At 54.4% G+C, this 23,765-nt stretch overlaps 1 protein-coding gene across 1 annotated transcript; it reads left to right on the top strand.

Annotated features, from left to right (window-relative positions):
- Positions 1-935: 935 nt before the first annotated feature.
- On the top strand, positions 936-22,900 carry LOC119090864 (uncharacterized). The gene is made up of 7 exons (XM_037213602.1): positions 936-1,070; positions 17,799-18,313; positions 18,622-18,737; positions 20,222-20,258; positions 21,056-21,114; positions 21,915-22,107; positions 22,786-22,900. The coding sequence occupies exons 2-7, from the start codon at positions 17,808-17,810 to the stop codon at positions 22,898-22,900; spliced, it is 1,026 nt and encodes a 341-aa protein (XP_037069497.1). The 5' UTR covers positions 936-1,070; positions 17,799-17,807.
- The last annotated feature ends 865 nt before the right edge of the window (positions 22,901-23,765 follow it).

The raw sequence follows: 23,765 nt of genomic DNA, 5'->3' as shown, positions 1-23,765 counted from the left end.
CGTTTCATTTTCTTTCAAAACGCTACAAACGTAGCAGAGCCTAGATAGGGGGGGGGGGGGGAGGATATGCCTCTGCTTTTCACGGTGCATAAAAAATGTTGACCTCCGTAGGTCACCGCATGTCAGATCGATATTTGTTGTGTGCGTATGTAATGCGTGATGATAGCTTAGCAAGGCAAACTAATGTACTACAACCGATATCAGTCTGCTTTATTCGAATGTGCGCACCACGTAGTCAAAACCTTAAGCTGAAAAAGTTAAGACACCTAAACAGCTAAACTAAAAAAAGACAGCTAACCTGCAGTACAGGTCATGTCCGGTGACGTGATGACTTCACGCAAACAATTTTGAAACACACATCTTTAGAAAGGAGATGTGGTGTCGAGTTGAGTGGTGCCATTTGCTTGATCGAATAATACCCAATTGTATCAATATCCGGTTATGACCAGTTTCTGCCGCAATGCATTATTTCCTGGTGACTGTAATATGGGACTCATGGGGGCTTCCATATTACACGGGGCATGACAAACTTTGACCTGTAGAGGTCATCCCATGTCAGATCGATATTTGTTGTGTGCATATGTAACGCGTGATAATTGCCTAACGTGATGACACCTAGCCTTCCGAAACCCATTTCCAGGTCATGGGCCCTCGCCTCTGTAAGAGAAGTGCTACAGCACTATCTACTGGATGCATGAATGCAGCCCAGCTCCGTCGCAAGTGCTATTGTTTTTAACATATACCTCAGTACTGAAATATGCGCATGGCTTACACTGCTTGTTCACGGTTGTGGCCGGTTCGTTTCGCATGGCCTTCAGTCGAATGAGACGGGGCCGTTTCCTAATGACGTCACACCTACGCGAAATGGTAACACCAACAATTATTTTCGATGCCCCATATTTTTGCCAACCTTGGCAAAACTTGTCAGCGTGGGAGCGAGGCGCGAGGATCCCGGGACCGGCGCGTGCTCCGTGCTATCTAGGATAGGTGTGGTTGCTCGTCCGGGTTGGTTGATTGGCGGGTATTGGAGGGTTGTTGGCCGCTGTCAAAAGGAGATCATTTTGTTACAAGTAAGTGAGAAGTGCAAGGGCCGCACAAGGGTGCTTTTCTGTCACTCGCCATGTTCTGTGGTCCCGGCGCGGACGCGTTTTTACCGTGTATGGCAGTTGACCGTGCGTTGCGCTTGATAGTGTTTGGTGTTGTCTGTGTGGGAACGGTCGCGACTGATGTTGGACTGAAAATTATGTGTATTATGCCAAAAATGTCGAAGTGGCAAAATTGCGCCAAGATTTTTGGCGCGTATACTCCGTACATCCCGGAGTAAATCCAAGTGCCCGAAGATTTGCGCTATGCTGCCACTAATTCAGCCTATGGGAGGCCAGCGTGTCATGATAGGAGCAATATTGCTGTAGTAATTTCACGCACAAACCTCCCCTTTTTGTTAGTTCAATATTGCTTCGATTAGATAATTCAGTAATTCAGTCTTAACTGAGTTTGACGCACTTTTGCGCCAGGTTCGGCGCATCAGTATCGCTGGCGTTTGGCGCACTGGAGGGACTGTTTGTAAAATGCTTGTGATGTACATCCTCCTTGCATATGGTGCATGCTCCTTGTGTGAAGTGTACATTACAGAACAATATGGGATTTGTTATTTGGATATTCAAGGTTGAAGTATTGACACTAAGTGACCACACAGTTAAAGTGCCTGAAAGTTGAGGTGCTACTATTCATACTGTTGCTTCTAAGGGTTCAAGTACTGAAAAAGGTGTTTTGGGACTGCAGAATGTTATGGGAAACTTCTGAAGAAAAAAGTTTGACCTCTTTATTGTTTGATTTTGATGCTTTCAAGCTTTTTGGATGTGGTCTTTGATGTCTACCTTCCTGAATATTTCATGTAACTTGTTCCCTTATACTTATATTCTAGAAAATCTGTGCCTTTGAAAGGATTCCAATTAAACCACAAAATCAGACCCTACCCAAGCTTTTTCTGGGAGATAGGCTGGTGGATGTGTAGCAAAACATAAAGCTTCTGTGATACACCACATGTTTTCTGCATCTTCCTAGCAAGTATGACTAAAATCCAAGCATTCAAAATTAAGCTTTGACCAAACAGGTGGTTTGATGTGTCTGAAAAAATGTCTAAGAACAAAACAAATATGTTTGCATGTATCACTAAAACTTGCATTATACATATTTACACAGCTTGTGTGCACTCACACTTTCATGCTTAAATCCAAAAGATACTGATTTCATTTGGGACTGGGGCAGATGAGGTAGCTGTTTGCTCCTGACAGATCTGCAGGTGGTGTCAGTGGCCAAACATAAGATCAAATGATCTCAGAGGGCAGGACAAACTTTGCCAATCATTATGCCACCTTTAAGAGACTGTTCCACATTTGGAGATATTGTGACAAACATCAAATTTGAGTGCATCAGCCTGCACCAAATAGCAATTTTTCTTATCAGTAAATGTGCTACTCATGGTGTCATTGTGTGATTACATCATAGAGCATGTTCATGGCATTAGAGTTGCTGCTAGAGTTGCTGTGCCAGAGTTGCCAATGCAATGGATGGTGTGACTCACTCAAACTTCTTTGTGTGTGCAGTAAGGTGTCAGTGTTGGTTGTGCTGCGGTAGAGGCATGCAGTCATAGCAAAACCTGACTGATTGCTAATTTCCTTCTGTTGTCGGGACAATTTGTGCTGAAGCACCTAAGATATGAATGTGTTACTGTCTGTGCTTCTCTTAGCTATGAGCTGAGAACACCCAGTGAGGTAGAGTACCCGCATGACATTTGTCATGCTTTGTCATACATTATTTTTGACATAATGCATGTTTTGGTGATGTGCCTGTGAGCCGGATGTCATTCATTCTGTCATAGGCTGCACAAGTTAACATGTGTTAAGCTCAGAAACCAGAGTGTTTTAAGTCTTAAAAAACATGCCTGTGAACCTCAGGAAATGATCATGAAAATGGCTATATCAGCGCAGTACACAAATGTGTTTACACTATTTGCACACTTAGAAATGTTCAGTACACAATGTGCAATCCCCATACAATTGTGAAACAGCTCCTTAAAGGTTTCCCAAAAATGGATTCAGTTGAACCGAAATTTAACCATTGGATGGCGATGTCAGGGCTCACACAAGCTCTCCTTTACATTGGCTTTGGGTGGGTGCATGCATGTGTGCATGTGTACATACATGCATTCATGCATATGTCAGCTAAATCTAGAATTCCTGGCATTTTTCCTGAATATGTTTTGATGTTTCAGGTTGTTGTAGTGTGAGAGCCTGTTTTCATCACTTTATTAGGTAAGCACAGCCACCCCCTTATTCTTGTCCATAGAACAGCTCTGCCCATTGTCACATTGGCATTGGGTCCCCACTCTCAGAGCTCACATGTCATCTCCACAGTCACACAGGTCCATCTATCTGTGCAAACATATTGGGAGCTGTTGGCTATGCTTGGTGCATAACTATTTATTGCATAGTTTGTCATGTGTTAGTGCGCTCGGCGCACTGCGTGTGCCTGCGCGCATGGATGTGCACGGCCATGATAGCACAGATGAAAAGGTGGATCAACGCCGATCTTGTTTCCAGCCCGCGTCAGAGTCAACTCATCCTCAATCGAGCTTGCTCGGCCCTCTGGCCAGAAAGGTCGTGTCGCGCGTCAGAATCAACTCGTCCTCGATGGAGCCTGCTCGGCCCTCTGGCCATAGAAGTTGTGTCGTAATGCTTTTTCCGGGCGAGGAGTTTTGCCGAAAAGATGCTTACTGGCACGGTCTCAGTTTTCACAGCGGAGCTCACCGCTCTGTAGTCACTGGTTTGACACATTGGAGGTACGAGGCCGGTGGAGCGTAGATCAACGGTGTGCCCTCCCTGAGAACAACGTATTCCGCGACAACGCCCCTGCCGACGGATAACACCAGACACTGAGGTTCAGCACCAGTGCAGAAACGAACGGGCGCGAGGCCAATATCGGCATTTTGTAAATAGGTGGCATGCAACTGCCTTTCATTATCTCGGTGATATCTGGCCGTGCGTCGAACACCGCGTGAATTCGAGCCTTGTTGAGCTTTGCGTCTCGCCATCGGTGAAGCTGCCACTCGACAAGTGCCCCGAACAGGGGTACGCCGTCGGTGCAGCGACCACCTATAGTGGCTTGGTTGGGGTTTGTAGCGCCAGGAACGAACGTAGTGACATGTCAGAGGCATCGCTTGGCAAAGGACTTCTGTCAATACGAGTCCGACTGTGTGGACATGAGGTTGGAAGAGGAGCACCACATGAGGCTATGTAAGTCACGGCCGTCAGGTGGCCGCACACGGTCGTGCTCTTCACAGCGTTCAGAAGTTCAGCCTCAGACATGCTCACCGGCGGTGGAGGACAAGCTGGCATTGCCGCATCACACATGTTCACAGGTGGTTCTGGCGGACTGGATGACGTTCGTAGCCGCCTGCCGCAGGCCTCGCACTGAGTGTAGGGCGTCTTGGAGGAGTCTTCCACGCATTGGTGGCCACGCCACGATATTTGGGGTTTGACGAGACGGCGCTTCAGGTGACGCTATGGTACAGTTATGCCCTACCGCCCTGTGCATTATAAAAGATATGTTTTGTGGCGCAAGAGATCGCACGACTGTGTCGGAACCGCATCACGTATTTTCACTTATATGGTGGGACTAACTGTGCTTATACGCAGACATGTCGAAGACAGCAAACAGCCAGTACATACCGATACCGACATTGTCATTGGCGGCGTCCTGGTCGTAGAAAGAGGGAAAGGCGGGACGATGGGATATCGAAAGACGGGACGATGGGATATCGAAAGAGGGAAAGACGGGACGATGGGATATCGAAAGCTGGTCGAGATCGTCAGCACTCGCGTCCGCCGTGTTCGTGACGGCGGTCGGCTCGCTCAGGCGGCGCGTGACCTCATTGGCCCTCGTACCGTACACAACAGTCGCGTGGTGCATTGAGCAATCGTAAAGATGGTAACGGGCCTTACGTGAGGTGGGTGGTGGTAAGGTCCTACTCCGGACTTAATATCAAAATGTTGTAGCGACATGTTGGCCCGAGTCCAGCCTGCGTCTGCCCGATCGAGTGATATGTCCGGTCACCTTCCGGGGCAAGGTGTTCTCACATTCCTCGTGCTATCTGGTGTGTTTTTGATGGCGGCGTTGCTCGTCTGAGAGGCTGCGGGCGGGATGAGTGGCGGTGGTTGGCTTTGTGCTTTGAGCACCAAATGGCGGTGTGCATGCCACCCGGACGGTGGCCGCACGTGCCTGGGGTTGTTTGGTGTGGGCTTAGCGTTTCACCTATACAAAAGAGACCATCTATGGAGATGCATGCTGGGATCTTGTTTGTGGTCAGGTAAGGATCAGCAAATAGACAAACGCTCGCGTAGAAGTGGCCCGGAGTTTCTGATGGATGGTCACATCTGAACAACAGCTGTGGGTCATGATTCACTGGATGTTCGCCGCTGTTGATCACACCAGGTTTTGGTCTGATGCGTGGCCCGCAAAGTTTTGCATCTGTGCTCTCTAGTACGTTGTGGTTTTGTACGCTTTGCTTTTGCTTCTCCCGGTTGAAGCTGTTGATGAAAAGGCCGCTTCTCTGGGGCTGTTTGTGACATGAAAGGACGAATAGCCGTCAATTATTTATCGGCTAATGCAAAGGAGAATAACCAGCATTTCATAGATTCAACATTTACAAAGAATCACATCTCCACACCGCTCTCACACACACTTCTCCCCAGCTCGAGTATACACCCGTGGAGATGGTGTCTCTGCTCCCGATGTCCCCTTTCTCCCCTCACTACGATTTAAACCTGAGCTGAGCTGCAGAAGATAAAACAGGTCGCCTGCCATGAGGCAGGGGTTATGGCCGACTAGTTGGTGCGACAGCTGACACCCCTGTCGTGACAGATAGTCCCCGCTTCCCTTATCTCGGTGCCCTGTTTTTCCGTCATCTCGGGTTGCGCCTTTCGCCTGAAAATAACATAATGTGCCTGAGTAGCAGTATCCACTAACTGGCCGTCGGGTTTGTTCCCGGACAGGATAACGGATGCCTAGAGGGAGGCTAGAGCACGACCCGTTCTTCAGACTGAAACTGTCGTAGATGACGCATACGTCAGGACAGCAGTAGTCGAGAGTCGCCATCTGCGAGCTTACTCCGCGCTGGCGATGTACAGCCCTCCTGCCACGTCAGGGTGCCTCTGAAGGCCTCCTGTATGCTGCGCAGCGCGACATTGCTGACTGGCACGCAGGTCCATTGCCGCTTTCACATAATCGTAATCATGCCCATGTCCTGCACTCATGATGTGGTGGATCAGTCCAGAAGAGCGTATTATATATATATATATATATATATATATATATATATATATATATATCAGCCGTGACTTTTATGTGCACTCGTACGTAAAGGAAACGTTTGCGTTTGGTCAGCTTGATGTTTTGTTTTGCCTTATGTGCGTGTACTGAGGAAGGCCCGCGGGTGATATATATATATATATATATATATATATATATATATACATATATATATATACATATATATATATACACATATACATATGCGTATATACGTTTTGTCTTGTCTAATTCGTTCTTTTATGAGCATTACGTTATTCTTCCTCTCATCTACATTCATATTCATCATGTTGTTCATCCAAATAGCGTTATTTGATATTCTTATAATATTGCAAATTACATGGTCCATATGTTGCACTAAGTGAGAGAGCACCACGCTCAAGCTGAAGGCGCATCTGGTGTCGACATTGACTTTGCACATGGCGCTCGCTCCGGGCCTAGCCGGCAACTAGCCCTGGGTCTGACCAGCGTCTCGCTCCGAGCCTGGAGAACCTCTCGCTCCGGGCCTGGACGACAACTAGCCCTGGGTCTGACCAGCGTCGCGCTCCGGGCCTGGGCGGCATCTAGCCCTGGGTCTGACCAGCACCTCGCTCCGGGCCTGGACGGCAGCTAACCCTGGGTCTGACCAGCGTCTCGCTCCGGGCCTGGACGGCAACTAGCCCTGGGTCTGACCAGCGTCTCGCTCCGGGCCGGGACGGCAACTAGCCTTGGGTCTGACCAGCGTCTCGCTCCGGGCCTGGACGGCGACTAACCCTGGGTCTGACTAGCGTCTCGCTCCGGGTGGATGGTGTCTCGCTCCGGGCCTGGACGGCAACCAGCCTTGGGTCTGACCAGTGTCTCGCTCCGGGCCTGGACGGCGTCTCTCCGGGCCTGGACGGCGTTTCTCGTCGGGCCCGGACGTCGTCTCGCTTCGGACCTGGACGGCACCTCGCTCCGGGCCTAACCGGCGTCCCGCTCCGCACCTGGACGACATGACGGCATCTCGCTTGAGACGTGGACCGCGTCTCGCCCTGGCCCTGACCGGCGTCTCGCTCCGGATCTGGACTGCGTCTCGCCCCAGGCCTGGACTGCATCTCGCTCCAGGACAGGACGGCGTCTCGCTCCACACCTGGACGACAGGACGGCGTCTCGCTTCAGACCTGGACCGCGTCTCGCCCCGGGCCTGAGCGGCGTCTCGCTCCGGATCTGGACTGCGTCTCGGCTCGGGACAGGACGCCCGTCCTGCTGCCTGCCTACTCTCAGCTTGCAGGCACCCGAGCGCCCGCGAGCGCGCCCCGCCAGCTTGAACGCGTGTGCCACCGGCTGGAGGTGGCGGTCACCGGTCATCGCTCTGGACGAGAACTAGGAGCAAGCCTCCGGGAAGGAGTGGGTCTCCATCATTTCCTGGCGAAGGACTGGCTCCTGACTTGCACGATGTGTTTGGGTGCTGGCAGGCTTCCTGATCCGAACTGGAATCGTGGTATTATCACTTGTGAACATTTTTCTGTGCTTGCTCTTGCACAGATGGCAGCGATGGAAGGCTCATCTGATGTATGGCACCTAGATGGCCCGCAGTTAATGAGAGGGTGGAAGGCTTTCCACTCCGCACTCTTAGCTGTTTACGATACTCGCGCCTGATTGTGAATAGCCATCATAGCTGGTGGCCCTCATCGGGTATGGTTTCATCAGCCAGGTTAGCAATGAGTGAGCGGGATCGCGAAGCAGGAGGAGATTTACAGAAGAAGACCCACCGGTGACTGCTAGCGGGCCTTACCTTGCTTGCCAGGCCTTACCCCGCTTGCTAGGCCTCCTCTTACTTACTGGGCCCTACCTTACTTGCCGGGGCTTACCTTGCTTGCCAGGCCTCGTCTTACTTACCGGACCTTACCGTACTTGCCAGGCCTTACTATAAAGTGAGAAAACCGCAGCAGGAAGCATGTGCTTTGCTGTGACCTTTCCAACAGCCAAACAAGCAATATAGAAGCAACGGGATAGGCGTGAACATCACACTTGCCTGTTATATACCATGTAGCATGTATGAACATATGTATGTGAATGGGATGGCTACGTCCTAATCATGCGATCCGCTTACAACCTTATCAATTCTTACTGTTTGGAGGCCCTGGGTCACCATCTCTTTTATCTGTGCGTACGTGGTTTAATCGTATGAGCAAGTGTATGAGCAAATCGGGAGTTTCCAATGTGGGTTACCAGCACTGCCGGGAATGGCGATGAGGTGTCTGTAGGAAGCGCTAGTAAGGAAGCATCTGGTGCCCACAGTGAGGTGTATTACACGATCGCAGGCGAAGACGCGCTATGCTTCCATGGCGAGGTGTGTCCTACGGCCCCGCCGACGAGCATGCGCAATAAGTTCCCTTTGAGCCGCTGACTTCTGAGCCGCTGACTTCTGAGCCGAGGCTTTCGGTCGTCCCATGGCGGTGGCCTTGCCAGCGATAAACAAGCAATTGCCAGCAATGTTAACAGAAGACGGGCGGGACGAGGTGGGCGCGCTGTACGCTGCGTATTTCTTAAAACCGGGACGTAAAACATTTGGCGATCTTTCAGGAAAAGGGAGCGATATTATTTGTCTCAAGGTCTGCCCTCGAATTGGAGCACGCGGGGTCATAGAAAAGCACTACATTTCAAATTTGGATAAACGGCCTACGTAGTTCCCGGAATCGGACAACGAACAAATGGTAAGATTTTGCGATACCTTAGAACATTAGATCGCGAATGAATTATCCATAGTCCAGCATAGACTGATTTGTATTTTGTAAATGACATTTGGTACGTTACGAATACTGTATGACCTTTTCCACAAACCAAACTATTGAAACAATTATCGAAGCAATCATTCCGTCAACAAGGTTATGAATGTTAAGCTTTTGGCTCGGTTACGAAGTGTGCATATTAAAATAGGCATTGGAGGGCCTCTGGAAATTGCGGGCTGTGGAGGGAGGGAGGGAGGGGGGGGGGGTGGATCTCGTTCGTCCTACCGTCTCGAGAACCGAAAAGGATACAGTAACGAAACTGCGGGGATGGGTGGGTACCACACGGAGCTACGTTGTGTAAAAAATAATGACCCTGTACTGGTATCTACCGGGTCAAATGAGGTCAAACGTGTACAATTTTGATTGTTTTGTTTGACTCGACTCATCATCCTTGTAAATCGCTTCTACTTTGTTAAAAGGTACTGAAATGGGATTAAGACACGTTCTTGACCGATACTCGGTGCAATAAAAATGTAGCATTTGACCTCAGGTCACTTATATACCCACAAGTTATGATGTACGTCAAGGAATGCGTTTTCCGAGGGCGGAACCACAGGAGTGCTCACAAGTTTTGCAGGCAGTTGCTGACCATTGAGAACCGCGTGTGCATATTTGAAATAAGTAGCCATGCGGGGTCACCTGATATCCGTAATGCCGAATATTTGCACATGTAGCGGGCTTTTGTGGGCGATGCTCTTGGCTTTTATATGCTTCCCGCTGCATGCCAAGCGAAAACAGGCTGATTGGTAGCGTTTGTAATGCATTTCTTGTTTAGTCATCATCAGACACTGAAGCGAACTCTACGGTTCAGCACGCAGTGAGCGCGGAAGAGGACAATAACTGATGATGTTAGCCAAGAAGCTGGCACTTCTTCATGGCATGCAATGGTGGGCACCGCACCACCGTTTGCACCTACAGACTGCATGACTGCAGACTGCACTGCACCACAAGCCACAGACTATCATTACACACACTAAGCAAAGAGACTCGGTCAGACGCGCAGGCATCACCGGCCGTTCCGCACCAGTCTGAGTCGATGGCATGCCGACCGTCCGTACATCGACGCCATGTGGCGGGCACACACGTACCGGCTGCACGTCGTGCAGGTAGTCTTTGCTTTTTCAGCCTGCCTTTCTGAGCCTTGTAGCCGACCACTTCAGCGCCGCCACGCACACGCGGCAGCAGCCTGGGGTCGGCTGCTCGGCTGTCTATTGCAGGGGCCTCTCCTGCAGCAGGCACCGGTCCAGGGCGCACTCCAGAGCGGCACAGTCCGTCGGCTGTACACCCCTACTGTAGAGTACGTGGTGGCCCTCCCCGTCCATCTGCGGCCGGTGCAGAGCCAGGCCTGGGTCTCGCAGGAAAAGGCGTCGGCCGCCCTGGCGCGAGTTCAGTTTTTCTGATTGGAACGTCGGCGCTAAAGACGTGGTACGCGTTGAGGGCTGCCACGTTTACCATGAACAGCCAACACCGCTGTCGTCCGCCTCCCGGTGGGTAAGCTCATCGAACACGTACCCAGCATAACATCGCACAGGTCGACGCCGCCCTACGTTGCGCTGTAGGAGAGGATGACCTCTGACCTCCCCGTCATGTCCACCCGGGTGGCTTGCTGGAAGAAAGTTGAGGCCGCCAACACCACCTTGCCGGCCCTGGGTCCGTAGCAGACGAGCGTCACGCCATCAGACAGCAGGCCAGGGAAGACCGCGGCTGCCGGCCTCAGGTCATCCCCACCTCGGGCGGGATAAGACGGCGGTCGGCCTGCATGGTCTCCCGCCACCGACAGCTGGACATGTCGCAGCTCCTCCATCGCGTTGATGGAGGTCAAGCAGCGGCCCATCACCAGGTTTCGTCCCGTGTCGTTCAGGTCCTGCGTCAGGAGCTTTACCAGTTCCACCCCAGTTGTGAAGGTGGAGTTGGTTGGCGCGGGCTGTGGACTCGCTGGTTTACCGGGGTACGGCCAGAGCTCCAGATGTAGCGGCGCTCAGTGTCGGCCACCGACCGGAACAGCAAGCTGCACTTCCCTGACTTCATAGGCATGCACATCTTGAAGTCACAGCACCCCCTGATCCTGACGAGCGTCTCGTCAACACAGACGCCATCTGACGACTTCATGCGGCGCTGCAGATCCTCGTCGAATATAGTGAACATCCTGTGGAGCAGACGGAAGCTGTCTGCTTCCCGTCTAGCGGGTCGGCTGGTGATGTCTTAAAATTGCAGGCAGCGCAGGAGCTCGAGGCAGCGGCGGTGACTCGTCGTTGCTGAGAACGGAGCGGGCGTAAACACGCTCTGGAGAGGGTCCTTGGCTGTGGAGTTTGCGCCCACGCAGCCCCGTTGCAGAGGAGGGCCGACGAACGCTAGCAGCTCTAGCCGGGAGTCACTGGAGCGTGCTCGTGCAGATGAAACGAGTCCTTATCTTGTGCATTGCTGTCGTATTTGGCCTTCTCTTCCAGGAGCTTTCCGTTGGCGTATTTCAGCGTGAGGTCGATCACACTGTCTGGGAAGAATAGCATGAACACAGCCGGATCCGGTGTCATCATCGCGCCGATGAGGCCTGACCTCTGGTGCGTGATGTTCACTCGCAGGCGTCTGGAGCGCTGGGCAGACAGCTGGAGTGAGCACTCTGCCACCGACTTGTTGCAGGTGTCGCGCACGCGCCATGTGCCTGGTCCTGGCTGAATGCTGACGTATTCTCCTAGCATGCGGTTAGATGCTGTCAGCTTCTTCTGCAAGCCCCGAATGTTGAGTGGAAAGCAAAGTTCGTCCTGCTGTATGGAGGCAGCACCGGCCGCTTCGGCGGCGCCGGGGCTGGTCACGCCGGCCGCGGCAGTAGACATGCTGGCCGCACTGGCAGACGTGCTGGCCACGCCAGTCGCATTGGCAGGCGTGCTGGCCACGCCGGCCGCAGCGGCAGATGCTGGCCGCACTGGCAGACATGCTTGCCACGCCGGCAGACGTGCTGGCCACGCCTCCCGCGGCGGCAGACATGCTGGCCGTACTGGCAGACGTGCTGGCTTCACTGGCACACGTGCTGGCCGCACTGGCAGACGTGCTGGCCACGCTGGCAGACGTGCTGGCCACACTGGCAGACGTGCTGGCCACGCTGGCCGTAGCGGCAGGCGTGCTGGCCGCACTGGCAGACGTGCTGGCTTCACTGGCAGACGTGCTGGCACGCCGCCTGCAGCGGCAGACACGCTGGCCGCACTGGCAGACGTGCTGGCCACGCTAGCCGTAGCGGCAGACGTGCTGGCCGCACTGGCAGACGTGCTGGCTTCACTGACAGACGTGCTGGCCACGCCGCCTGCAGCGGCAGACATGCTGCCCGCACTGGCAGACGTGCTGGCTGCGTTGGAAGGCGTGCTGGCTGCCTCTGCCGCCGGGGTACATCTTTTTCGGCTGGGACGTAGGGAGAATCCCCGTCTTTGCTGTCTTTGTCGGAGAGCAATTAGGACTCCTCGTCGTCGTCGTCGTCGTCGACTCCTCGGCGAAAACCTCCTTGAGGACGCTGCCCATGAACTCAACCACACTTTCGACAGGGCACAGCAGCCACGCGCGGACGACCAGACTGACGAAAGGTTTGATCGAGCGACCACGTTTCCACAAAGCTTTCAAGAGAGCTTGGTTGAAACTAGTGCGTTCCTCACTACGCAGGATGCTGATTGCTTCGCGAACGCTGCAGCTCGGCGCCGCAGCCGATGGCGGGATCAGTTTGCCGGACACCAGATGTGTGATGGCTTCGGAGACTGTGCTCACCTGGGCGTCGACTGATTTTTTTGAGGTCTGGAAATCCTTTAGGTCACCAACCGACCGGACATAGAGCATGTTGTCCAAGAGCGTCTTGTTTGCTGCTCCTTTTCTTCCACCATCCGCGCCAACTCCCTCTCTCCTTGCCTTCAAGTTGCGGACCAGGGCGGCACAGAACGCCACCATAGGACGGACCTGTGGATTGCAGTTCGCTTGAGTCCGAGGGAGATCGAATCGCAAAGGGATAATTCGTTTCGAGCCAAGTTCAGAAGTCACCGGTGGTGTATCAGTTTTGTGCAGAAATTCGGCTGCTTGGCAATTGTCATTTTCGGGCGCGTTTGTCGGCCCAATAAGCTGAAGAATAAGCTGATTCATCAAAAACAACTAATTCTGCTCATTTTTGGGGTTGAATTTGTCTCTCCCACATGTGTTCTTTGTTTTATATGATGCAGTCTAATTTTAGTCAATGGTGGTAACCACACCAAGCTGAAGATAACTATGCACTAAACTGCCCATACAAACTAGGCAGTCATGATTTGTTACACTGTGTCCTCTGCCACCTAATCAGTGATTCCAGATTATTTCATTCACTGTGTTTTATGGGCATGTAGGTATGTTTGGTCAGGCCTATCTACGTTGGGTAAATATTAAACATTGGGTACCGTTCCGAATGGGCACTCATACTCACGTACTCAATTTAAGCTCTCACCTTGGAGCCAAGATTCCCACCTTCCACCTGCACCAAAACTTGAATTTTTGAGGACAATTGGCAACCCTTTGTGCTTAGTGTTCATGTGCCTCTTCAAGTTTCTTCTTTCCCCATTAAAATCTCAGTTCACGTGCCCACAGCGCACTTTCATACGTGATGGATGGTTACCTATGCCTGGCAACTGGACATACAGGCAAAGCTTCAACGCAGAAGGCCCGAGGCTATAAAGAGACAAACACAAATATCCCCAGCTAATCGAAAAGTGCGATATATATTTGTTAAAACACCCAAAACTACGCGTAACCAGCATGCACGTAGTGAACGCTCCCGACACAACAGATCGCGACGCCGACTAAGCACCAACGCGCGTCAGATATGTAACGCGGCGAATGGCGCTGAAAAAAGGACTGCTCAGGGAGACGGGCGGTAAAGGTTAAAATCGCTCCGAAACTTGTGCAAGACAGACCCTTATAGAAGTTAGCTCTCTCTCGCCGGGTGATACCTTCTGGCCACTAGTGTCTGTCCCCTTACTGATAAGGAAACCAATGCTAAATTCAACGTCGTCGTGTATGATGCTATTGTTGTCGTCTATAACTCCACAGCAAAATTGTTTTATCGTTGAAAAATGGAAAACTGGCTTAGCAAGAAAACAGTTGCAGTCTGTGCGGGTGGCTCCTGGGCAGTTTGATCCTCATATTTTCTGTCTCCCACCCTGGTAGTCAAGCGAGCAGGTTTTTTCACCTCCGAAACTCAGGGCTAAATGGCCCACAACATATACCAAATTCATCGACAGACAGTCAAATTATAGCAATGCCGTACCGACGTGCTCATTTAGTGTAATCCTTGAACACAACAATTTAAGGTCAACAATCCAGTTCACAAAATAATGTTTGTCAAACACCCAAGTGATGCACATGTGTGAGGTGAGAACAACTGAGTGTTATCCAGTGAAGTTCTTCTTTATGGACTTACCATCCTCATGTAAAGCCGCACCCATCCTCATGCAAAGCCGCACTTCATAGTATGCATTCACGGCCCTAAAAAGTGGTTGGGACGGAGCGGTGTATCACAAAATTGACACATGATTAACAAATTAATTTTTACCTACCTTCCAGCCATCCTTGCCAGCGATAAGGTTTCCTGCAGCGGCAGCTGTCACTAGCCTCCAAATACTCAAGCAAAGCCGCTAGCAGGACCGCACAATAACGTATGGCAAACTCAAAACGTTTTGCTCACCTTTTTCTACCCACCTTTACCCATCCTTTTACCCACCTTGCCCACCTACCTTATCCACTTAAAGCGTCTGTCGCAAACGCGCCATAATCATATCAAGGGCAGGGAAATCATGAACGTCTTGGTTTTTCTTTTATCTGCGCCCCATGTCGGCACCTACAGAGTGTATGAACCGTAACACGCCAGCTCGCCTCCCACGCCACCGCCTCTTCGCCTCCCGTCACGGCCACCGAGGCGTGTTGAACGGGAGCAAACAAGAAGGCTGGGTGCCAACGAACCGGCCGCCACTCGACTGCGCAACCGCCTCGCTGAAGACACAGCCCAGGCGCGCCGTCAGTAATTCGTGCAATTTACAAACGCTTTGCTTCATTGGAGCAAAAGACACGAGTTGTCCGTTCGTCTAGAAACGACTTAGTAAAGTGATGTGATTCGTACATCAGTATTTGTGCTTGTGACAAGCATGATGTTGACCTGGGTTGACCCCATTGGCCTATTATGAATTTGACGGGAGTTGACCTCGGTGACCCAATATGACCCTTGCATTACCAAGAAGTCGCCAGTGCTGTCGAAAACATTCCATTGCTGCAGATATGCCGAGGGCGCATCAACACCGATCCTCACGCGCGGACGCTGTTTGCGTTGTAGACTTTGTTAGCCTGTATGTGACTTCACAATTTATCGTTCGATTTTCTTTCTATTTGCTTTAAACGGTGCGCCAGGGTTTCATTTGCACGCGAAAAGCAAAACACGTACAGCATTCACTCCGGAGATATTCACTACAAACGGGATGGGTCGTATCCCCCCCCCCCCCCGCCCCTCTGCTGCCCGTGGTCAATGTGATGAGGATTAACCCCGATTATGTAATCAGATTGTCACAAGAAGGCATCCATCGCTGCCCGTTCCAACTTGTCAGCGAGCTGGAGCGATGCGTAAGAGGCGCGGTACATGTTAGCCAGATGTGCCTCGTGTGTTTGCTGTCGATGCGTATCAGAAACAAAGAATATGCTTTTATTTTCACTCCCTTTTGCTGGTCGCGTTGCCCATTGCTGTTGAGTTCATTTGGGCCCCGTTCTTGACACCTAGTGCGGTCCTAATGGAACGGTATGAGTCCCGAAATGTGTTTAGCAGATACAACTGCGATGTGCTGCTACATGGTCGCACTATCACTTCTGCGAAGGGCTGATCAATGTCCTGGAGACGTCTTGGCGTCAGCGTGGAAGCCGTCGCACAGAAGTCGCTAGCACATCGTCCAGAACTCGACAGAAAGAGGCATGGAAGTGGTACCGAGCTCGAGCCTACCGTTTTCGTTTTGGCCGTTAAGCTAAGCCTCAGAGTCGCGCTATCGTTATGGCATACGCTGAACGATGGTTTGGCCCGTTTTGGGCGCGTCTGCAGGTGGCTGGCCGAACGGTGTGTGGTACCTTAACTTGCCGCGCTGATTGGCCGAGCGATGCGGGGCCCTCGTATCTCGCCGCACTGCTTGGCTGCACGGCGTAAGGCCCAGTAACTCGTCGGGCTCATTGGCCAACCGGTGTGGGGCCCGTCGCGGTGGTTGGCCGAGTGGTGTGAGGACCCCGTAACTCCTTGCGCTTAGGGACGAGGTGATTGAGACCCCGCAACCCGCCGCGCTGATGGGCCGAACGGCGTGAGGCCTTGTTACTCGTCGCGAGGATTGACCGGGTGATGTGGGGATCCCGCAACTTGCCAGGCTGGTTTGGCAAGCGCCGTGTCGGCCGCCTACCACCCTTTGCTGATCGCCCTCCCGTTGGAAATGGCCGGATTCCACGATACCAAGAACCATTCAATATTATATGGTTGTGAGTGGATAACTTGGCTCCGCGGCGCTATGGCAGACAATAGTTTTACTGGCATGATCGGTCAGTGATGCTGGCTTCCCTTTGGCCGGCGTGATTTAAGTTAAACGGGATGCGTTCCCACCTCTGAAGAGGTCCAGTCACGTTTTACAAATAACTTTGAGGCAGCAATACAGCATTTGTCGACTTTTGTGCCTGCCAGTATTTCTGTACTCCGTTAGCTATCGTAAAAATGTATCGCACGTTGTCGTTGCCCCCCATTTCCCCGACACTCGTTGCTTGCACCTGGCTTGCACCGCGCCCTCTGCGATGCATTGTCACTGATCGCAGCGGTGCATTCGTGTGACAGGTTGTTTGAAATTAAGCTTCTCAGTTCAGATGAGCAAATTTGCGACAAAAGTTGCGCGGGAGCTTATACGAAAACTTGCTGTCGATATGGCATTGGTATTTGCAAGGGCCCTGTGTGTTGACCAATGATGACAAATGTCGCAGCCACCACCAAGCGGTGGTGTCGGTGGGACGCGTTCGTTTTGTTCCGGCGGGGCCAATTGTTGGTTACCAGTTTGTTGCAGGATCCCCACGCTGACGCTCAGGTCAGAGCTGAGTTGACTTGCCGAAGGAACCACCGGAGAATCGCCACTGCCGTTGTTCGCTGCTTGTGTGCAACAACTGGACGGATCAGTTAAAACTTTGCTTGCCAGCAGCAGGCATGACGGGTCTGCTTTGCGAAATACGTTCCTTTCTGAAAAAGTTTCTTGCTGCAATATCTGTCTCCTCCCCCATTGACATCCGTCCGTCACGTGCAGGCATTTTGGTCGTCTATTGTTGCGTCTGCGCTGGGCCCGGTTTTTCACGATCGTCTGTACTTGGGGTACATTCGCTAAGCTTGCTTTTGTGTTTTCAGAGATCGGCGTTGCAGTAGGCAGGCAGGCGGTTGCCGCGTTCCTTGCGATACCAAGCCGTTTCTAATGTAACCCGCTGACTCAGAAGTGTTTGCCACCAGCTAGCCGCCACCACATGCGAGATGCGCCTCTTTGCAGAGCGGCCGTTGCGTTGCGTGGCGGGGCTCGGCGTTGCTTGCTTTGTTTCGGGCTACCAGCCGCGGGGTGCTCGCTTGCGTTGCAGACTGCGTTTTCGGGGCTGGCGACTGACGGCCGGCGGCCGCTTTCTCTTTCTCGGCGGTAGGAGCGCACCATGGAGGATGAGATTCAGGCCGGCGAGGACGGCCTCTACTGCGTCGGCTTCAAAAACGTGTATGCGCTGACGCGCGATGAGATCTTGGAGGCGCTGTCGCAGTACGGCCGCACGCGCTCCGTGCGCGGCTCGTGCGACGGTCTCAAGCGCAGCTGGACGTTTGTGCGTTTCTCCAACCCGGAGGAGGCGGTGCGCGCCATCACGGGCCTTCGCTCCTCGCCGCACCTCTGTGACGTCAACTACGTGAAGTACGTGCAGGACCGGCTCCCGCCGGCCAGCCAGGCGGGCGTATCGCCGCTGGTGCGCGCCGAGCCGGTGCCGGAGCTCTCGCCGGTGCGGCCGCCGGCGCCGGCCGCGGCGCCGCCCACCGGCACCCGGCACGGCCACCACGAGGTTTTCATCGGCAACTGGCCGCACGACCTCGAGCGCGACGACGTGTTCCAGCTGTGCGCCAAGTACAACGTCGATGCGGTGGACGTGCGCCTCTACAAGAAGGAGTTGAAGTGGTGAGTGCAGCCGAGACTGCGGGCCAGGCGCGTCAGCCTGGGTCATCTGTGCCCGGCCGGCCCCGCCCCCGCGCGGAGCCACCGAGCACCGGAGCACTCGTGCCCTAGTGCAACTCGTGCCTGGTGTGAGATGTCCGTGTGACACGCGAACGGGTGGTGCGGCGTGCGTTGCCTGGACAGACTAATGCTGGTGACCTCAGCCCGCGGTGGCCGGTCGTGCCGACGCTGTAGCAGCTGGCAGACGGTGTGCCGCATTGTGTCGGACGGCCGTGACCCGTGCTGACCCGATGGACCCTGTGCGGCGGCAGCTATGCGTTCGTGGTGGTCTCCAGCGCCGAGGACGTGCGCCGAGCCATCGAGCTGCTCGACGGCGGCAAGGTGGCCGGACGGCAGATCGTGGTCAAGGATTCACGCAACAGCCTCGGTAAGCGGCGGCCGGCCGGCGGGCCAGCGCCCCATCCACCTGCTGCTCCCTGGCGTGAACACTGCCGGCTCCGTCCGCCCGGCGTACCAGACGCGCCAGGCAGGCGGCATACCAGCCGGCCCCGGATCTCAGGCCTAGCTTCCTGTTGTTTTTTTCTCTAAGTTATTTCTTTGTTTTTATTTTCAGTCACGTGTTCATGATTGTCGCTGACGTAAGCGTTTACGCATGAATGAGCCGAGCGTATGTATTCCTGACTCATAGTTGATTCTGAATATGAACGCACGTAAGAAGCTCGTTTGTGCTAGTTTTCTTGAGTGGTGTATTTTAACGCAGTAGGTTTGCTGGATGGTTTGGATACATGAACTGAACAAACGAAAACACCGAAATAACAAACGTCTTAAAAACTGCAAACTAGCTTCCGAGAAAGCTGCGATACTCCCTGACTAGCCCGCCACAAATCCGCCCTGAGCCAGCCTGTAGTGTTAGAGGCGCTAGGATGTCTGTCTATGCTATAGATTTTCCCTTGGATCGCGCAATTTTTCAAAAGAACTTAGCAACATTTACTCATGTGGCTTGGCTTGATTCTGGAGGTGGAGTTGATATGCCCTGTACATTTATGCTCGGATACTTTTGCATAATACCCATACTTCTGTGTAGCTTCCATATCACACGTCAGTGTCCAATCAGTCAGGTGGATACACATGTCCAGGACGAACCCGTTGGACCGTATATGAGCCAGCCTGACCTGGAATTGTAGTCGCGTCTGTGAAAAGTCGGTAAGAACGCATCTAGGCTGTAACGAACGCCCTAATGTACCCACTGCAGGTGCACTGAGTCGTCTGTGGCACTGTTGGTTGCATAGTCGCACACGGGCAGGATGATAACGGACGTGTAGTTTATACGAAATTTCGAGAGGGTGTAACATTCGACCCAATACGTGATGTCATTGACAGCCCACGTGGCAGTAACTCGTCGGGAATCAGGGCGTTACGATACATGGGCATATTTTACTGGTGGAATCAGTCCAATGGGCTGACAGGTTCGTGGTTATCTGATTCGCCTAGCTGTCGTCTGGAACTGAGACGCTTTATTCGCAATGTCCCCTCTTACAAGGTAGTTTGTTCTGTCTTGCAGCCGTTGATCGCGCAGGGAAACGATTGTATTCTGTTGGATCCCAAACCAGCCAAGCCAAGTTTAGGTCATTGCAGTCGTGGATTTGGAGTAAACACTGGTTCTGCGCTGGTCCTGGTCAATAATTTAACAAAGGCCTGAATGTCCGCCTAAAATACTGTTTTTTTTTTGGCTAAAAAATAGCTCGCCAACCTTGAAGCGAGCTCGGTGATTGTGGTCGCCGCCCATTTGGCTGCCGCCGTGATACGTCATGCGCACGTGTCTCACCCCACTCAGGGGTCGCATCAGCCACCGGCCGGCCGGCCGACCTGGCGCCGGAACCGCCGCTCTAATCGCCCGTCTCCCGCCCGCAGCCAAGCAGGAGCCGGCAGCGCAGCCACAGGAGCAGAAGCCGGTGCCGCGCCCGGCGCCGACCGGCGTGCGCCAGCGGCTGGGCGGCGCCGGCTGGCGGGGCGGCCGTGGCGCCGGCGCCGGCGGCCCGCCCTTCCCGCGACCCGCGCCCGCCGCCGCGGCCACAGCCCGCATCCCGCCGCTGGTGATGCCCGGCCCTGAACCGATGCCGCCGCCGCCGTCGCTGGACGGCCGGTATGCGGCCGGCCGCGGCGCCGGTGGCTTCCTGCGCGGCGGCTTCCGCGGGCCGGCCGGCGGCCAGTTTCGTCCGGGGCCCGCGCTGTTCCAGGGCGCCGGCCGCACCAACGGCGCCGGCGGCGAGTTTGACGGCGCGGCCGGCCACTTCGACGGACCGCCACCCCATTTCGAGGGCGCTCAGCACCACCAGCTGGACGGGCCGGTCGGCCAGTTTGATGGCGCCGATGGCCGATTTGGGGGCGCCAGAGGTCCGTTCCAGGGTGCCGCCGGGCCGCGCGGTCGCCCGGTCGGTCCCGGCGCACGGCGCAGCTTCAGCCAGCGGTGAGCGGGCGCGAGGGAAGCGGTCGGCCATCGTCGCCGTCCGTTCCCGGTGTACAGATGACTGTTCCGCTGCGTGTCTGCCGCAGCCCGCTCGATGCGAGTAGCGAGCCCAGTGCCGGCCTGTGTCATCCCATGTGACACAGCATCAGAGCGGAGTTACCGCTGAAGTCACCTCATGCCCGCCACACACGTCTCCGAGCATCCCCAGGCGCCGCGACACTGGTGGGCCGCATGTCCCGCGCGTCGCGGCCGCCTCGCTGACGCCCGGCCGCCGACAGGGCTGAGCTGGAGGGCGACTTTGACGAGCCGTTCGTCAAGCGCGGCCGGTTCGACGACGGCGAGCGGGCCGAGTTCCTGGCGGGCGCGGAGACGGGGGCTGACCTGCTGTCGGGCCCGCCGCCGCTGGCCGGCCTCAGTCGTACGGTCGCTCTGGCGCCGATGGGGCGCGGCGCATGTGAGTCCCATTGTCCGCCTCGCGCCGCGCTGGGTTGCTGGTGGGTCCACAGCTCCCTCCAGCTCTTCGTGGTTCAAGTGGGATTAACACCACTGGCTATGTTTTTCTCTATGTTTATGTTGTGTGTTTTCTCGATATTCTCTCTAAGTCAACTTACTCAATGGTTTGTGTCATGTCATTAATGTTCGCTGTATGTGCTGCTTCTGGCTGTACGTACTTCCGAGAGCTGTTTACGTTTTGGTCACCAGGTCATGCCGCCGGTTGCAGTGCTGCGCTGACGTACGTGTGCTTGGTGCGTGCGTGTCTCGATGGCCTGCGACACTGGCGTGCGGCTGCGACCCCAGTCGTCGCCGCGTCGCCGCGTCGCCTCGGTGTGGTGACGTGTCGTGGTTGACCCCAGTCGTCGCCTCGGTGTGGTGACGTGTCGTCGCCTGGTGTGGTGACGTGTCGTGGTTGACCCCAGTCGTCGCCTCGGTGTGGTGACGTGTCGTGGTTGACCCCAGTCGTCGCCTCGGTGTGGTGACGTGTCGTGGTTGACCCCGGTCGTCGCCTCGGTGTGGTGACGTGTCGTGGTTGACCCCAGTCGTCACCTCGGTGTGATGACGTGTCGTGGTTGACCCCAGTCGTCGCCGCGTCGCCGCGTCGCCTCGGTGTGGTGACGTATCGTGGTTGACTGCGGCCAGTGACGCCGGCCGGCCGCACGACGGGCGCCATCTCGGACCGCATCAAGAGTCGCCTGCACGCGCCCATGGACGTGGTGGTGGCCAACTTCCCGGTGGGCACCAACGAGCACGACCTGTTTGCCATGTTCCGCAAGTTCGAGCCGCTGAACGTGCGCATCATGGTGAACAATTCGAGCCAGCATCCGGACGACTTGTGAGTGGTCGGCACTGAGCCGGAGTTCCGCGCCCGTCCACGGCGGCCGATCGAGCGGCCGCCTCTCCCCGGCCGCCGCCACGGCAGCCGCCGGGCTCAGGCGCGCAGTATGCAGTTGACGGGTACCGGTGTGGTAACTGAGCTTTTGAGCTCAATCGGATTATAAAGAGTCCACCAGAACGTTGTGAGGTGAAGAGCGCTGTCGATTTATTTCGCGCAGTCGTGCAAAACAGTTGGTTATATTTAAAGCAGTTCTTCGGTGTATTGACAGTAAAAGACAGGTGGCATTGCGGGAGCTTCTGGCTTCCTTTCCGTAAATAGAGAAAAAATTAGATATCGGAAGAGAACATTCTTTAGTTAAGAAGTTGACCGTTTCCGGCCTTTTTGTGGGCCGTCCAGTATCAAAGAGCCCTTTGTCAACCCAGTGCCCTTCCCTCGCCAAGGCTGCGGCTACGCGCCTGTGCTGGACTCTGTGCTTGCCCGCCCTGAAGTGTGAGTTGCTCAGGATGCGAACTATCACGTACTGCAACGAAGCCTTGTCAGGCATAGTCAGGGGCAATGCCGAGCATGGGCTGCGAGCCGTGTCCAACGTCCCCTGTTCGTCCCACGTGTGGGGTCTCGTCGGCCGGCCACTGGTGCCCTGCCCACCCTTGACACCCTTGCCGTCTGTGTCCGCAGCACGTACGCCTACGTGACAGTGTCCAGCCGGATGGCGGCCGACGAGGCCGTCATGGAGATGGACGGCTTGACCTTCCAGGGTCGCCCGCTGGTGGTGGAGACCAGGAAGAACTAGCGGCCGCCGCGTCGCACCACAGCGGTCGCCGCGCCGCTCCCCATGGCAGCAGCGCCGTGGCCTCATCCCATGGCAGCGGCGCGCTCTCAGCCCGGCCGCCGTCGCTGCCGGATCCATCTCATTTATCTGACAAAGTGCCGGCCAGCCGGCGTCTGCCGCGATTTTCTGTTGTACGTACAGCTGGCCCACTGTCGCAGGAAGGTGGAGCGCGGGAGGAGCGCATTTTGGCCAGCTGTGCCCCGCTCTCAAACTTGGGACTGAATACACGGCATTGGCGTACGAGGTCCGTTGTTTCGCTGGAAGTCGGTTGCGGAGGGTCGGTCGGCGTGCATGATCACGCCAATACGGCGTGCAATGACACTAAAGACCGAGCACGCAACGTGAAATCCTGCCGATACTGCCGAAAGCATACTGCATGGTGTGAAATCAATGCAGTACCAAAACGACTTTGCTAGAAATTACCTCTAGTTGGAGGCTGGTCAAGATATGTCGAAGGCTAGTCGGGACTTGTTTATCAGATAGATTTCACGTGTTCGCATCAGGGGTGACAAAACTGTCATGGTTAGCCGTTACGCAGCCTCAGTTTTTGCGGTGGTGTGGTCCCCACGCTATGCTTCTTTCATGTCTGCAAGCAGATGACTTCGTGAAATTGAGCGTGCTGGCCGGCTACAGATCAGTAGACCGAGGCTTCGTCCCGCTCCGATGGACTTCGCACCAGTCTAGTTCACAGCACGTTGGGCTTATTTGTACTCTTGAGTTCGTACGCGGCGCTGTGCTGAAGCGACGCCTTACCCCTGATATGATGCGATGCAATACAACACAATATAGAAACGATGCTGAGGTGCTGAAGGCATCGAGCTAAACG

The sequence above is a fragment of the Pollicipes pollicipes genome, unplaced genomic scaffold, assembly GCF_011947565.3.
Source record: "Pollicipes pollicipes isolate AB1234 unplaced genomic scaffold, Ppol_2.1 Scaffold_312;HRSCAF=349_pilon_pilon_pilon, whole genome shotgun sequence".
NCBI lineage: Eukaryota > Metazoa > Arthropoda > Thecostraca > Pollicipedomorpha > Pollicipedidae > Pollicipes > Pollicipes pollicipes.
Note: the sequence above shows the minus strand (reverse complement) of the source record. Positions and strands in the feature narration are given on the sequence as shown.